Source organism: Rattus norvegicus, chromosome 2, assembly GCF_036323735.1.
Source record: "Rattus norvegicus strain BN/NHsdMcwi chromosome 2, GRCr8, whole genome shotgun sequence".
Lineage (NCBI taxonomy): Eukaryota > Metazoa > Chordata > Mammalia > Rodentia > Muridae > Rattus > Rattus norvegicus.
This window is the reverse complement of record NC_086020.1, coordinates 7,370,055-7,386,171: the sequence shown is the minus strand read 5'-3', so window position 1 is coordinate 7,386,171 and position 16,117 is coordinate 7,370,055. Positions and strand designations below refer to the sequence as shown.

At 38.1% G+C, this 16,117-nt stretch overlaps 1 protein-coding gene across 13 annotated transcripts in view; it reads right to left on the bottom strand.

Moving 5' to 3' along the window:
- Positions 1–16,117, bottom strand: part of Skic3 (SKI3 subunit of superkiller complex) — a 162,935-nt gene that overhangs the window by 140,180 nt on the left and 6,638 nt on the right. For 7 of the 13 annotated variants that reach the window (XM_063281455.1, XM_063281450.1, XM_063281447.1 and 4 more), the window contains 6 exons: positions 10,363–10,510; positions 7,550–7,640; positions 3,835–3,978; positions 3,361–3,452; positions 2,517–2,592; positions 1,899–2,039 (listed from right to left, as the gene is read on the bottom strand). In XM_063281455.1, the coding sequence (XP_063137525.1) occupies positions 1,899–2,039; positions 2,517–2,592; positions 3,361–3,452; positions 3,835–3,978; positions 7,550–7,639 (543 nt within the window). In that variant the 5' untranslated portion in view covers position 7,640; positions 10,363–10,510. Of the gene's footprint in view, positions 1–1,898; positions 2,040–2,516; positions 2,593–3,360; positions 3,453–3,834; positions 3,979–7,549; positions 7,641–10,362; positions 10,511–15,398; positions 15,463–16,117 lie in introns of all 13 variants that reach the window. The other 6 variants (XM_063281449.1, XM_063281451.1, NM_001427072.1 and 3 more) reach the window with 2 other exon arrangements.

Below are 16,117 nucleotides of genomic sequence, written 5' to 3'. Positions count from 1 at the left end.
CAAGTTAACCTAGGCTGCAATGATGAAACATTGAATCAAAACCAAAACAAAGAAGCAAACAAAAGTGTGTGTGTATGTGTGTGTGGTTTGTGTGTGAATCTATGTGTATTTGTATGTGTGTCTGTATGGTTCGTGTGTATTGTACATGCAGTTATATTTGTGTGTATCTGTGTGTGCATGTGTGTACATATGATTGTGAGTACGTATGAGTGTATCTGTTTATATGTGTGAATGTGCATTTGTGTTTGTGTGGTGTGTGTGTATGTGTGTTGAGTGTGACTATGTGCGTTGTGTTTGTGTGTGTATCTATGTATGTGTATTAATTAGAGACAAACTACCTCAGTGTTCAGCATGGCCCTAGAATGTGCAGGATCCTAGATTCAATTGCTAGCATAGAAAGAAAAAAGGAAGGGAGAAATAATGGGGGGCGGGGGGAAGAAAATGAAAAGGGAAGAGAACAAAGGAGAGTGGATGGGGAAAGAAGACAGGAAGGGAATAAGAGTGGAGACAGGGACAAAAAAAGAAAAAAAAAAAAAAAGACACAGAGGAATAGATAAACTCAGGAGGTTAGGGCCAGCCTGGGCAACATAGTAAGATATTACTTTTTTTTTAATGAATTATCTTCCATGAAGTATAAATAAATCAAATATATACTTAATTTTGGTATTTTCAATACTGTTAACTTATAGTATTTTAAGAAGTATAGTAAAGCTACATTATGTAGATAGAGTTTAAAAGAAATAGATGAGCTACCCAAGTTGTCACCACTAAATATCTTCCACAACTTCTTACACACAGATAAGTCATTATTATTGCATATTATAATTTGCACCTAAACATCTTTGAAAGACATGGGTTGAGGGTTTCATCACCAGCTTATAGTGTTCTTGGTAGGTGGCAGAAGCTTCAGAAAGTGAGGCCCAGTAAATGGAAGGCAGATCCCCATGAAGAAGGTACTAGACCCCAGCCCTTCCTTCAGCTCTTTTCATCCTAGTGAGCACAGGTGAACAGTTCTGATCTGCATGGGCTGCTGCCCTTGCTGCCTTGCCATGCTGTACACACAAGCCAACAGGCAGATGGTCAGTACACGCTCAACCTCTGAGGCTGTGAGCCACAATGCCCTTCCTCCTTTTAGGTGGATTTCTTACACCATGTTTAATAGTCAACCCTTCGGGGACTGCCTGGCATACAGCACATCCTTAACATTAATTTCGAGCACAGGAACAAATTACCAAATAGAGAAGTAAACATATAAAAACAGGTTTTTATTGTGTATAGTTTATAACTATTATTTTAAACTACATTCAATTTAACAAGCATAAATTGAGTAGCCATTTATTACAATAAAAAATTAAGTTACTATTAAACTTCTAATAAAATATGTAAGAAATATTCCCAGCTATGGTTTAAAACTAATGTTTTATATTTTAAAAATTCTTTCAATGACTTGGAAATCAATATACTAAAAAAGAACATTATCTAATATAGTCTATTAAATATAAATATTCCAATTGAATTAACAAATAGTTATTAATTAGTTCAGTACCTTTACTAAACAAATATAAGGAATAATAGCAACAAAGTACAACTTTCTAGAAGTTACCGCAGTTTTGAAAAAGTTAGCTTTCACATGTTTTCCTTTCTACAGTGAGTAAGTTAATGATCTTTTGTGGATTATTATGAATACAAGGGCCTAATATTCTAAGACCCAAGTCTACCCCTTCACACTACATGGGACTGTAAGCAAAGGTTTCTAATTTTATCATCCAAGAACCTGTAGGAATTGCTCACCCAACACACGGGACTTTCCTGTGTCACTTCACTGTGCTTCCACTTTCTAAATTGAATTAAACTATGAACTTTCATTGCATAGACCCTGAGAATCAAGGTAGCCATACCATCTGCTGGGTCTCATCATTCTGATCTTCTGCATCCTCAGAGAGCAACTGACTCAGCTTTCTCCACAGCTCATAAAGCTCTTGTCGGTCTGCCCCATCCTCCTGACGCGCCTTTATCAGTCTATACCATGTCCGAGCCACCTGGTGAAAGAGTGAAATAGTTATGTTACCATAAACTTAAAATGTTAAACCTAACAACCAAAGGGATTTCATCCACTAACATGTAAAAACAGCAAAAGTAAAAATAGCATTCTATGTGAACTCTGATCAAAACAAGGGGGAAAAAAGTTGACTAAGGAAATTTCTAGAACCTCTCTATCAGAAATACCACTAAGTCACAAGACAAATGACTACATCCCCAATGCCCATAACTTAGAAGGTAACAATATGGCTCACTAAACTCCACAGGTACACTACTTAGGAAACTTAAACTAGTCTTAAAGTTTCGAAGATAGGATATCCTAAATTTGAATTGTAATTGTTTCTAAAATATTGTAATTTATTTTTCAAATTTTTGATATCATACTGTATCTTAATTTTTCACTTTTATCCAAGCTAGATAAAAGCTCTTTCCCAATAGCATTTTCATGGGAAGTAGCTCAGAAGTCAATGGCCCACCTCTAGGTGTTTCTTCTCCTGGTGATAGAGATCCACAAGTTTCTTACACACGTCACACCACTTCTGTTTGTCAACACTTAGGTTCAAAAGAAAAGGAAGAAGACATTTTAATTTGATAGCAGAAACAACCAAACACTTAAAAAGCCTGAAACAATTGATACTGTAGTATTATTTTATCCAACAAGCCTAAAGATCATCTTTTATTATCTTGACTATAAATTTTAAAATTCCACATTGAGTCAATCATCTTAATAGTCTTCTCGGTCTACTTAAATCACAAAAAAATTGTGACAAACTTCTGGAAGAAAATTGTTTCTGAATTCTCAGTAAATGTTTGTAGTCCTTCTATGGTAGTTACTTCTGGTTGTCACGTTAACTACATCTGGAATTAACTAAAACCTAAGCCACTGGGTAGAGCTGAGAGGGATTTTTCTTGACTGAATTATTTAAGGTGGGAAGACACACCTTAAAATCTGGACCTCATCTTCAGGTGGCAGTCTACATAGCGGACTTAGAAGAAGGAAGCTATTCTTGGCTGCTCTTGCTCACTCTGGCAAGTCCTTTCCTTCACTGGCGGGAGAGTCTACTTCTTTGAAATTGAGTTTGCCAAAGACCATCTGAGACATCCAGCCTCAGGGACCAAACTGTTATTGGATTCATGGACTTTCCACGGTTGGAACTGTTGGACCACAGCCTGTCAGTCATGCTAATAAATCTATTTATAATGTCAATTCATTCTATCAGTTCTCTTTCTCTAGAGAGCCCTAACGAACACATTTGAATAGAATAGAATTATTCTAATTCAAATTTGGAAAGAAATTAGCCTTTCCCCACATATTCTTACCTTTCATAGAGATCCAATAGCTTTCGGTATACACCAGGTAAATCATCTTTAGCATTTATGTGATTACACTTCTCATACAAACTTGCTAGACCCTAAAACAGGAAGTGGTAATGACTGTTCTTAGCAAAATCTCAAATGTCCCAAAATTTATTTACTGTGTGAAATAATGTGCTAACATCTACAAAGTAGCATAGTTTACAGATGAAATATGTGTGAAATTTCCTTCCAAGTAAACTAAAGGTGGTAGGGAAACTTTATATTTAAAGTCTTTATATTTAAAAATAATCTACTAGGTAGGAAATTAAGTAGTGACAAACAGTATCTTGGACATCTAAGCCTAACTTTTAATTTAGAAAATTTAATTTTGTTCATGAGACAGGTTTAAGTACTCGTTTGAACACTGGAAGCTACAATGTGGAGAATGGAAAACAAGCGCTTGCCCTATATTACAAGAAACGAAAGGTGTCTGCATACCTGCCAAGCAAGGAGCTGCTCTGGCTCTAGTTCAGCGGCTTTCTTATAGGCGCCCTGAGCCTGATCAGGCTGTCCAAGTTCAGCTGCAGCAACACCAATAAAAACCCAGGCATTATAGTTATCTTTCTCTTGTTTTAACACTGTCTGATTAAAAAAATTAAGAGTAAATCATTACATTTTGGAAACTACTTAACAATAACAAAACAATAGTCTGTTATGAATCAGAACACTAGATCTGCCACTAACAGAGTGACCTTTAGAATCATAGCTAGCCAGGTACTGTAAAGGAAAAAGTGTAAAGGGTTTGGAAAATGAAGTGTTTTCCTGTAAAGTGCCCAAGGGATCTTGATACCTACATCAAGTGGTTTGAGGGCCTGCCTATGAGAATGCTGGGTAGAAGAGAATGGTGATGCTGGGTAGTAATGCTGGGTAGAAGACAACAGTAATGTTGGGTAGTAATGCTGGGTAGTAAAAGACAACAGTAATGCTGGGTAGGAATGCTGGGTACAACAGTAATGCCTAGCCCCATTCCATTTCCACAGCCCTCCATTCAACACCAATATTTTCTTTTTCATAGTAATATTTTCCCATCTTAAAGATGGATTCTTCATGGCAGTAATAAGTCAATTTACCCTAATGTCAATATACCAAGCATGTTCAAAATATACAATGGCAGGAAGTGTTTAAATAACACCAGCCATCTAGAACAAAGGTATATAGAAATGAGGCATTCAGAAATGCAAGTTACCTCCATAGTTTAAGGCAACAATTAGTATGTTCTATGAAAAGAAAAAAAAAAAAAAAAAAGAACTAGGAGCCTGTTAAGGGTTTGCATATTCTAGGGAAGATCATATTCCTAGGAGTTGAACCTCTCCAATAATTAGGCTCATGTGCATCCACACACAGTTCCAGCAATCTGTCGCCAGTATACTATATAAGCTGCCATCTATCCAGTAATACTGCTTCCTACAAAACTCAACCAGGGATTTGCCAAAATGAAACCCTAACACTAGGGCATGTTCTGTTGTGTTCTGAACACCAAGTACAACTAGTGGCATAAAACTGCTTATCAACTGATACAGCTACATGTCAACCACCAGCCACTAATCACTGTCTAAGTAGCAACTGGGGCTTTCGTATCTGAGATATGTTTTAAAGGAAAGGTCACATGCAAAAGAAATGTGACAATAGAAAATTCTGAGAGAACTAGAGAGAAAAGTACCTAACTGTGTGTACACAAACCTGAGCCAGCTTCCACAAAGGAAGACCTATGCCATGCTGCAAAGCTCTGTGAGACAGAACAAGGGCAAATACATTATTAGGTAGTGTTTCTTTAGTGTCAACCAATTCTGGGTTACCACAGATAAGAGACGCCTGCCATTGCTTTGTTCTCCACCATAAATTACAAGCTACTTGGTGAAATTCATGTCAAAATTTTGTAAATACCTACAGAAAGATACCCATGCTAAGTAAGGTAACAGGAACATGGGCCAGCCAAATGGCTCATTGGGCCACCCTGGCTTATGGAACTAAGTTCAGTCCCTGAAACTCAACACGAAGGTAGAAAGAATTGGCTCACAAAGTTGTTCTCTGATCTCCACGTGTGTATGCCCCATACCATGCATAAATACATTACACACACTAATAATAACTAGAATAGTAATAACTATATAGATGCGTAAGCATAAGCACATTATCTGTTAGATAAGCTCTGTGCTGGAGGAAACAGTTCCTCACCTCACTCCACAGACTGCATCTTCCATCTAAACACTGTTCACCTTTCATATCAGATTAGTACCATCATGGCTTCACAGGTCTGCTAATCTCAGTCATCAATATATTTTTATGAATATACCTCTTACATTCAGAGAGGCTGGTATCTTTGCTGAACCTCACAGCCAAATAAACCTTGAGGCCACGAAAGAATTAGAATCAAATCAGGTGTAGTGACTCACACTTAGGATCTCAGCACTCAGGTGGCAGAGGCAGGACAATCACTGTGAGTTCAAGGGCAGTCTGGTCTAAAAAGAGAGTTCCACTGCAGACAGGGCTACACAGAGAGACCCTGTCTCAAAAAATAAACAAGGCAAAACAAAACAAAAATCCTGCTCTGTACTTAGCCTGTTTGTTTAACCTGCCTTTAAGAGTAACAATGTAACAGACAACCTTACCATGTTACACAGCTTTAATTGTAAATAGCATATTCTCTCACGCTCCTGATTCAAAGAGTAATGCATGTGTGTCTACATGTGTGCTATGATAATCATTTGCTGAAAACAGCAGACAGGTCAAAAGTGTCCTTAAACAAATATCTACCATAAGCACTGGAAGCAACATGGACATAAGTAATAAGGCTTCATTGTCACATTTGCTTTCCTGAATGCTTCTTGGCCACTTAAGTTCAGTCCCCTGCAAAATTCTGTTAATCAATGCCTTTCCTTTGTGATGCTTTCTAGGCTCATCAATAAGACTTAGCAAAAGCCCTCTGTGAGGGAAAAGCTCACAAGATAGCTCTCAGATAGACACAGAGTGAGACTCACGTAGCAGACAACTCTAGAACCATAAACTACAGACAGAGGGGTCACAGGGAAAGAAGCAGGGAATCAAAACTGGGCTTGTTCTTGGCCAAAGGAAATGCTCTGATTTCTTCCCTTTCCATGCACCAGTGTGCTCTGGTGCCTCTGAGGCAATCGCTAATGTGCCTGGCACACCTACCCAACCAACTGATTACTGTAATGGTTTCATGGTAAAAGCTCTCAGCCTCGGACTCTCCTTCCTATTCCTGTGGCTTCATGCCTCCTTACAATCCATGATTGCCACACCTCCTCCTGCCTCCCATTCCTGCCTCCACTGCCTCTCTCCTCATCACTCTTACCATCCATAACTGAACTCCATCACTCAGAGATCTCAATCTTCAAATGGGCCCTTATATCACAAAAAAACAGAAGCCATCGGAGAAGAATGCTCTTATTTTCCCATCACTAATCAACAAATAGTGCCCCCTGTATGTATCTGCACCTATCTTTTCCCTGTTAAAACAGAAGAGGACTAAAGGGCTGCCTCCTCTTGTGATAGGGGCTGCAGCCTGTTGCCTCCCTAAGGACTTCACTGCTACCCCCATCCTCTCTCTAACACAGTCAGTTTCTCTTTAACAAGGACATGCCCATTGGCAAGCTTCAGAGTCTTGAGTCTTCAACCCACTGGTCAGATACAATTAAGGTCAAACACCTTAAATAATAAAAATGCTGAGTAGGCAAAGTGGCTCAGAGGTTAAGGTTCCTGCTATCAAATAAAATTTGAGTTCAAGCCCCAGGACCCACATGGTAGGAGAGAACTGATTCTTACAATTTGTCCTCTGGCCTCTACAAACACAATACACATAACAGACACATTTTAAAATATAATACAAGCATTACCATCAATAATAATGATAACAATAGTGTAATAACAATGATGATGATGCTAAAGTATAGTGGCATTTCATAAAGCAAGGTGCTTATGATACATCTGCCGATGAAAACAGAGCTTTGATGACTTAGCAATGTGGAATATTAAGTGCAGCAATAGAAGCCCACCCCACTGATAAGGAGAGAGGAGTCCCACTGCTCTACGGGTTCTATCACTTGACTGAATGTGGACAATGAAAGACTTATATCCACAAATAACCCATAAATTGGTAAAATATTTGAATGCCCAAGAAACAAATACCCTTTACCTTGCAATGTTTCAAAACTTCTTTGTACTCCTTGTTTCTGATTGCATCTCTTGCACTTTTTAGAGCAGTTTTCACTTCTTTGCTGGACATTCTATTAAGACAAGAAGCTGTAGTGAATCTACAAGAATATCTCCCAATGTAAGAGTCCCAGTAAACTTAACCATCTGAAAAAGGAAAATCTAATTCCTTCTCTCTTGTATATGCTTTCCCTCCTGCTTACACACAGCTCGTCCCCTCGATTCTTCAGACTTCTATTCAAATGTCTCCTCACATTGAACCACTCCCTGGACAAGCTTGCTACGATTTTAATCTTCCCTCTCCTACCTAAAATCGCCAATATCCCCTTATGCCCTTCCCTTGCTTTATTTTATTTCCAATACTAACGCCTCTCCTGTACCGTATATTCTATATCTCTACTCGATTAACGTATATCGTAACCCCAGCAGAATCTCAGTTCTGTATTAACAGGGTTTTGATGGTCTTTGTTTTCCATCTCTAGGACTTAGTCTGACAAAAGCAAGTGAGCAATAAACACATGCTGAAATGCAGCTGTATTAGAACTATACTCACTCTCCACACGCTGAGCTAAAATACAGATGATCTTATGAGCAAACACCTATAATATATGTAACGCCAAGCCAATTTTAAAAGCAAGATCCAATAAAATAAGCTCAAGATGGAGAAAAACACAATAGCTTTAGTAACTAGGATAGAGAAATTTTTAAAGGCTAAAAAAGTTATTTTAATACTAGATTCTGTAAGACGTAATCAGGATGCAAATTGTCTTCATATTGAGGATTACCATAATAATATTACTTCCTCTAATAAGATATATAAATGTTTACACATAAATATAAGAGTGGTTACTATGCAAAAGTTGTACACTAACTGCAGCCATGAAGAGACAACTCATATCCAGATGTGGCAGCACATTCCTGTAATCCCATCACTAGGGAGGTGGAGGCAGGATAATGAAGAGTTCAAGGCCAACCTCTGTCACACAGCAAGTTCAAAGCCAATCTTCCCTACATGAAACCTTTGTACAATAATTTAAATAATTTTAAATAACTTAAAAATTTTTAAAAATTTAAAGATATTTTATTTTATAGGCAAAGTACTCCATTGAATATTAAAGTACATTAATTTAACTATAGTAGCCAATGTTAATATTTTAAAAGTTACCAAATTACCCAAACCAAATGCAATCACAAAATAATTCTTTTTTTAATAATATAATTTTTTAAAGAGAGAAACATTTGCATTTTTTACTCACTTGATCACTTTCTAATCTCATCATAAAGATAAAACAAAGTTAGGTAAATACTAAGCAGCTACAGACTCCAGATATTTAGAGTAACAAAGTCCCGCAATGCACATCATAGTATTCAAATACAGTAAGGGAACAGAGAAACTACTCTCCCTCAGTACATATACTAACATATTTCACAAGCATAGTACATGAACACAATCAAATAACATAGTACATGGACACAGTTGATTAATGCTACGCTAACATAATACACAAACACTGTTTATAAACACAGTACATTGACACTTTATGCAAACAGAATACACTAACACCGTACACTAATACAGTACATACAATACATTAATACAATATACTAACACAGTTCATTAATGTAGTACATTAACTCAATACACTAATATAGTACTCTATCACTGTACACTAACACAATACACTCATGCAGCATAATAATGTAGTACATTAACACAATATATTAATGTAGTACATTAACACTGTACACAAACAGTACATTAAGGCAAAATACTAACACTATACACAAAAATTGCACACAAACACTGTACACTAATACAGTACACTAACACTTTACACAAACACAGTATACTAACACTTTACACTAAAACAATACACTCATGCAGAACGCTAACTGTATACACAAATACAGTATACTAACTGTTGGTATTTAGTTTAGGCTCCACCCTACAGATACCTGGCTGTTGCCAGGTGTGCCTGACTCTCTATAAAAGGAGCTGCTTGCCCCCTCCTCACTCTCTTGCGCTCTTGCTCTTGCTCTCTCCTCTTGCTCTGCTCCCTCTCTCTCCCCATGCCCCTCCCCTCTCCCAAGTGCTCATGGCTGGCGTCTACTCTTCTACTCCTGTAATATCTCTCTCTTTCTCTCTCTCTCTCTGCCTTTCTCTGTCTCTACTGCCCTCCCCACGCCCTGAATAAACACTATTTTATATTATATCGTTGTATGGCTGGTACCTCAGAGGGGGAAGGGATGCTTCAGCATGGGCCTGCAGAGGAACCTCCTTCCCCCACACCTTACCATGCCTCCACCAAACATATTCCTGCCTTCTCTCTTTTTATAAGACACAACACTAACATAATACACTAACAGAGTACACTAATTTAATACACTAACATGTAACACTAATGCAGTACACTAACATATTACACTAATATAATACATTAACACACTATATTAACACAGTATACACTAACATGCTACACTGATACAGTGCACTAACATGGTACACTAATATAATATACTGAAACAATACACTAACAGAATACCACCAGTACATTCCAGCCAAACTGAAATGCATAAATACAAAACAAAAGAGATGTATAAAGTTAAGAGACTTGAAGATAAGGTTGTTTTAACTTAAAAAAAAAAAGATAGCATTCAGAATAATATAAAAATTACAACATTAAAACATTAGTTTATCTGTGATACATTCAGATTTCCCAAATATAATGCAACATCTTATTGCAATAATTACTTAATTACACATGACATTATATCATCTCTGAATGAGTACCTTACCTGAAAGTATCTTGATATTGATTTAGAGGTGAACTAGAAAAGAAATTCTTTTAGTCTATGAGTCTTGATGGCAGCAGTTAACAAAGTTTAGCATTGATCTCACATTAGCTTTCTCAAGCCGCGTTCCTTCTGCAAGGTAACCTGTAGACTAAAAAGAAAAGGTCAGTGAAGATAACTGACTCAGACAAACAGAGAGATCCAAGTAAAAAAATAAAATAAGGAAGACCGTAGGTGGGAGCATAAACAAGGAAGAAACAACAGACAATCTCCACGTGGGTCCAAGCTCACCAGTGCGAGGAAAAAAAAAAAAAACCAAATGACCCTGCTGCCTAAAGAGTACAATCTGAATCAGGAGAAACACCACGACTTTACATGAACTCTGCGAGAACCAAATGCCAGACTAAAGGAGAAACAGGCAGGTACAGTAGGAACTTTGAGAAGACGCACTGTGTGAGGTAATAAATGACAACAGGAGAAGACAGACCACAACAATGCAGAAAAGAAAGAACCTCACTTCAGTCAGAGACATCGCATAAAGAGAAAGGAGAGAGCAGGAGAACATGAAAGAAACAAGAGAGGATGAGAAAATCACACTGAACAGACCACAGGAGATACACCCAATATCAGAAGCAAACTAGGGCTAAGTAGCTGCCAAAAATTACAGATCTTGAGAGTCAGGTAGACAGGCCTAGACAACGGACAGCTGACAGACATCAGACTGTATGCTACATTTGAAGCCCACTAGAAGCACACTCTCTCTCTTGATAAGAACTGTGTGTTCAGGACCTTCCCTATCCACCTGCTTCCACATGTAATTCTTCACACTGCAATGAAACCATCTAGTCCCTTCCCATTCCTTCTTCATTTAGCCATAGGTGCAGACTCTAACACACATGTACACGAAAGCACATATAAAAAGAAGAGGCCCATTAACCATTTTTTGAAAAATAAACATTAGAAAGCTGACCACAAATTAAGTAACATTCAAAATCTTTTTCTTTCATAAAAAATCCGTTATCCTCTCTGCTCCCAAACCCCGTGGGAGAGAGACCTCACCGCCTGATCAGGTGGGCACTCCTGAGGCTGCAGAGCGGAGGAGACCACCAACACTGCCCACCCCTGCCCACATCCCTGGCCCAAGAGGCAACTGTATAAGGCCTCTGGGTTCCCGTAGGGGAGGGCCCAGGAGCGGCAGGATCCCTGCGCCTGAGACACCGCCGGAACCTGAAGGAAACAGACCGGATAAACAGTTCTCTGCACCCAAATCCCGTGGGAGGGAGAGCTAAACCTTCAGAGAGGCAGACACGCCTGGGAAACCAGAAGAGACTGCACTCTGTGCACATCCAGACGCCAGAGGAAAACACCAAACGTCATCTGGAACCCTGGTGCACGGAGGCTCCCGGAAAGAGCGGCGCAGATCTTCCCAGTTGCTGCCACTGCGGAGAGGACTTAGGCAGTACCCCACGAGCAAACTTGAGCCTTGGAACCACAGGTAGGACCAACTTTTCCCCTGCAAGAAACCTGCCTGGTGAACTCAAGACACAGGCCCACAGGAACAGCTGAAGACCTGTACAGAGGAAAAACTACACGCCCGAAAGCAGAACACTCTGTCCCCATAACTGGCTGAAAGAAAACAGGAAAACAGGTCTACAGCACTCCTGACACACAGGCTTATAGGACAGTCTAGCCACGGTCAGAAATAGCAGAACAAAGTAACACTAGAGATAATCTGATGGCGAGAGGCAAGCGCAGGAACCCAAGCAACAGAAACCAAGACTACATGCCATCATCGGAGCCCAATTCTCCCACCAAAACAAACATGGAATATCCAAACACACCAGAAAAGCAAGATCTAGTTTCAAAATCATATTTGATCATGATGCTGGAGGACTTCAAGAAAGACATAAAGAACTCCCTTAGAGAACAAGTAGAAGCCTACAGAGAGGAATCGCAAAAATCCCTGAAAGAATTCCAGGAAAACACAATCAAACAGTTGAAGGAATTAAAAATGGAATTAGAAGCAATCAAGAAAGAACACATGGAAACAACCCTGGACATAGAAAATCAAAAGAAAAGACAAGGAGCTGTAGATACAAGCTTCACCAACAGAATACAAGAGATGGAAGAGAGAATCTCGGGAGCAGAAGATTCCATAGAAATCATTGACTCAACTGTCAAAGATAATGTAAAGCGGAAAAGGCTACTGGTCCAAAACATACAGGAAATCCAGGACTCAATGAGAAGATCAAACCTAAGGATAATAGGTATAGAAGAGAGTGAAGACTCCCAGCTCAAAGGACCAGTAAATATCTTCAACAAAATCATAGAAGAAAACTTCCCTAACCTAAAAAAAGAGATACCCATAGGCATACAAGAAGCCTACAGAACTCCAAATAGATTGGACCAGAAAAGAAACACCTCCCGTCACATAATTGTCAAAACACCAAACGCACAAAATAAAGAAAGAATATTAAAAGCAGTAAGGGAAAAAGGTCAAGTAACATATAAAGGGAGACCTATCAGAATCACACCAGACTTCTCGCCAGAAACTATGAAGGCCAGAAGATCCTGGACTGGTGTCATACAGACCCTAAGAGAACACAAATGCCAGCCCAGGTTACTGTATCCAGCAAAACTCTCAATTAACATTGATGGAGAAACCAAGATATTCCATGACAAAACCAAATTTACACAATATTTTTCTACAAATCCAGCACTACAAAGGATAATAAATGGTAAAGCCCAAAATAAGGAGGCAAGCTATACCCTAGAAGAAGCAAGAAACTAACCGTCTTGGCAACAAAACAAAGAGAATGAAAGCACACAAACATAACCTCACATCCAAATATGAATATAACAGGAAGCAATAATCACTATTCCTTAATATCTCTCAACATCAATGGCCTCAACTCCCCAATAAAAAGACATAGATTAACAAACTGGATACGCAATGAGGACCCTGCATTCTGCTGCCTACAGGAAACACACCTCAGAGACAAAGACAGACACTACCTCAGAGTGAAAGGCTGGAAAACAACTTTCCAAGCAAATGGTCAGAAGAAGCAAGCTGGAGTAGCCATTCTAATATCAAATAAAATCAATTTTCAATTAAAAGTCATCAAAAAAGATAAGGAAGGACACTTCATATTCATCAAAGGAAAAATCCACCAAGATGAACTCTCAGTCCTCATCTTCGATTGGTTTATATACAAGTGTGCAATTTCTAGGCTTGAAAGTAAAATGATGCTATCTGGTGCTGGATAGAGGAGCCTTATTTTTTATTATGGCAGCTTGCTATTTTTGTAACATGGTGATTTGGTTGAACACAATAAAGTACAGTAGTAACTGATCTCCCCCTCTTCCTGGATGAGTGAGGAGATGATTAAATGTTGATGTCAGCATCCATGAGCATATTCAGATGAGCTTCTGCTTCTGTTGAAAAGGATGCTGTGTATGATTGTGGTCCGAAGCTTTGAAGCACTACTTGGCATCTCCTTCCTTGGAGGTCTCACTGTTTAAACATAACAGATTTGATAGCTTGTTGGTAAGGTGAGGTCCAGCTTGTCTCCACTAGGTCATCTTCATGTGAATCCGGTGGTTATACGGTTTTGTTCTAGGGATATTTCATTTTTTTAATAACGGTTTTAGCTGACATTCATGGAGAGAATGAATCCTTAGAAGTGTGCCACTAGTGAAAGGAAATCCTGTCTAGAGTATGTTTCTTTACAAAGCTGTGTCACACCATCCTTTGGGCCCTCTGCTGGAAAAGTAGAATCAAGTCTCAAATAATGCCTTTTAAATTGTATCCTCTAGTATTATAGATGTAGGACAGTGCTGTATCATATCTCTGTGGATGTAAAATAGCTTGTACCTGCTTTATGATACGTAGTAGTGACCGTGCTTTATCAGAGCTGTTTTTAATGATGTTGCTCAGAATGTTTTCTTTCCAGATGATGATTGAGAAGCTAATTTAAAAAAAAAATGGTGCCAGGTACCACAAGAGTAACAGAACTGTGCTGTTTTCTCGGGTTTTGTTTTTTTACTTTTTTTTTTTTTAATGGAGTGTGCTGGATGTCTCTACAGTTTTGTTCAGATGACTGCAGAACCTGGAAAAGCTGTTGCTGCTGTTGATACATAACACACTGCTATTATTGGTCTTTTTATATAAATATAAATATATATATACAGATATATAATTTGAATTTTTTGAAACTTTACCTGTGCTGTCAACTTTTGAAAAAAGTATCCCCATTTACTGTGTTGAGTTGGCACTGTACAGAAATTAACAGCCATATTGGTCTAGAAATGTTGAACTTAAGTTTTTTCCATTTGTACAGGGGTAACACACTGTATTAAATATGTAAGGTCTTATCTACGTGGGTTTGATTACAAAAACTAATAAAGTATTCTCTAAATTTAAAAAAAAAGTTTTTTAAAGTAAGAATTTTTCTTTAATCAAATTGCATGTCTGAAATGTCTTTTATTATTATTTTAAAGATATTTTATTAAATCTTTGAAAATTTCAAAAAAAAAAAATCCGTTATCTAAAATTGCTCCATGTACCCCATTCTCCTCTGTTTTGGGTATTTCCCTCAATTGTAAGCATTTCTAAGACTATTAAGTCTTTTGAAAGGCTGCAATGCTATTCCACAATAGGGCAGTACTTTCCCTGACCCCTCATTTCCCATCATTTGTCTTCTCTCCCAAGTTAACACTCAGCAAACTATGTTAAAAGATGCTGAACACAGTAACTGGTTACCAAGAGAAAATGCATAATTTTTGCATACTTTTATGCGATGAAAAATTTCCAACTAGCAATTTTAAAATTTGTTATTCAAATTAAGCTTAAAAAGTAGCAATAATTATATTTTCAAAGAAACTAAGTCACAACAAAGAGTAGTAAAAAGTCTACAGGTATTTGCTTTGACCGTAGTATGATATAAAAGAATATCCATCATAGTCCTGCTGCTGAAGGATCGGGAATAGATCGTTCTGTACAGACAGACAGACTGCCTGTGATTTAGCACCTCTCTTACCTGTTACCACACCTGCATCTTCTTCCTGAACTGAATGCCAAGTTGTTCCTTACCCATTTTTCACCTAAGCATGAAATAGTGATATTCAACACCCAAATCCTTCCACATCATTTTAAAATTACATTCACCATGACCATAATTTAAAACATGAAAAATAAATGTATATGATTTTCAATCTTTCATCTTTCAGAGAACCACTAATCTTCATCTCCAAATTTCTGAACCTGGTTTAAACCAGGACTTAAGCTGTTTCAATTGTGCCTCCTTTTCACCTGTAAAATATTAATGCAACCCCGAGGACAGAGGCACAGAAACAAAGGTATATAATCAATATGACAGCAAATCATAAAGAAATGTATGTTAGGGGGCCGGAGAGATGGCTCAGTGGTTAAGAGCACTGACTGCTCTTCCAGGGATCCTGAGTTCAACCAGCAACCACATGGTGGCTCACAACCATCTGTAATGAGATCTGATGCCCTCTTCTGGGGTGTCTGAAGAGAGTGGTAATATAGTCACATACATAAAATAAATAAATCAAAAAAAAAAAAAAAGAAATGTATGCTAAAGCAATTATTTGATATATAAGTAATCAATTAAAGAACGAAGAAATTTGCATAATAGTGGAATGAATGTTTATTCCTACATAAAGAATTAAATCTTGGCTGGGTATTTGATACAGTATGATACACAGTATCTTCAACAACTTTCGGAACCTTCAA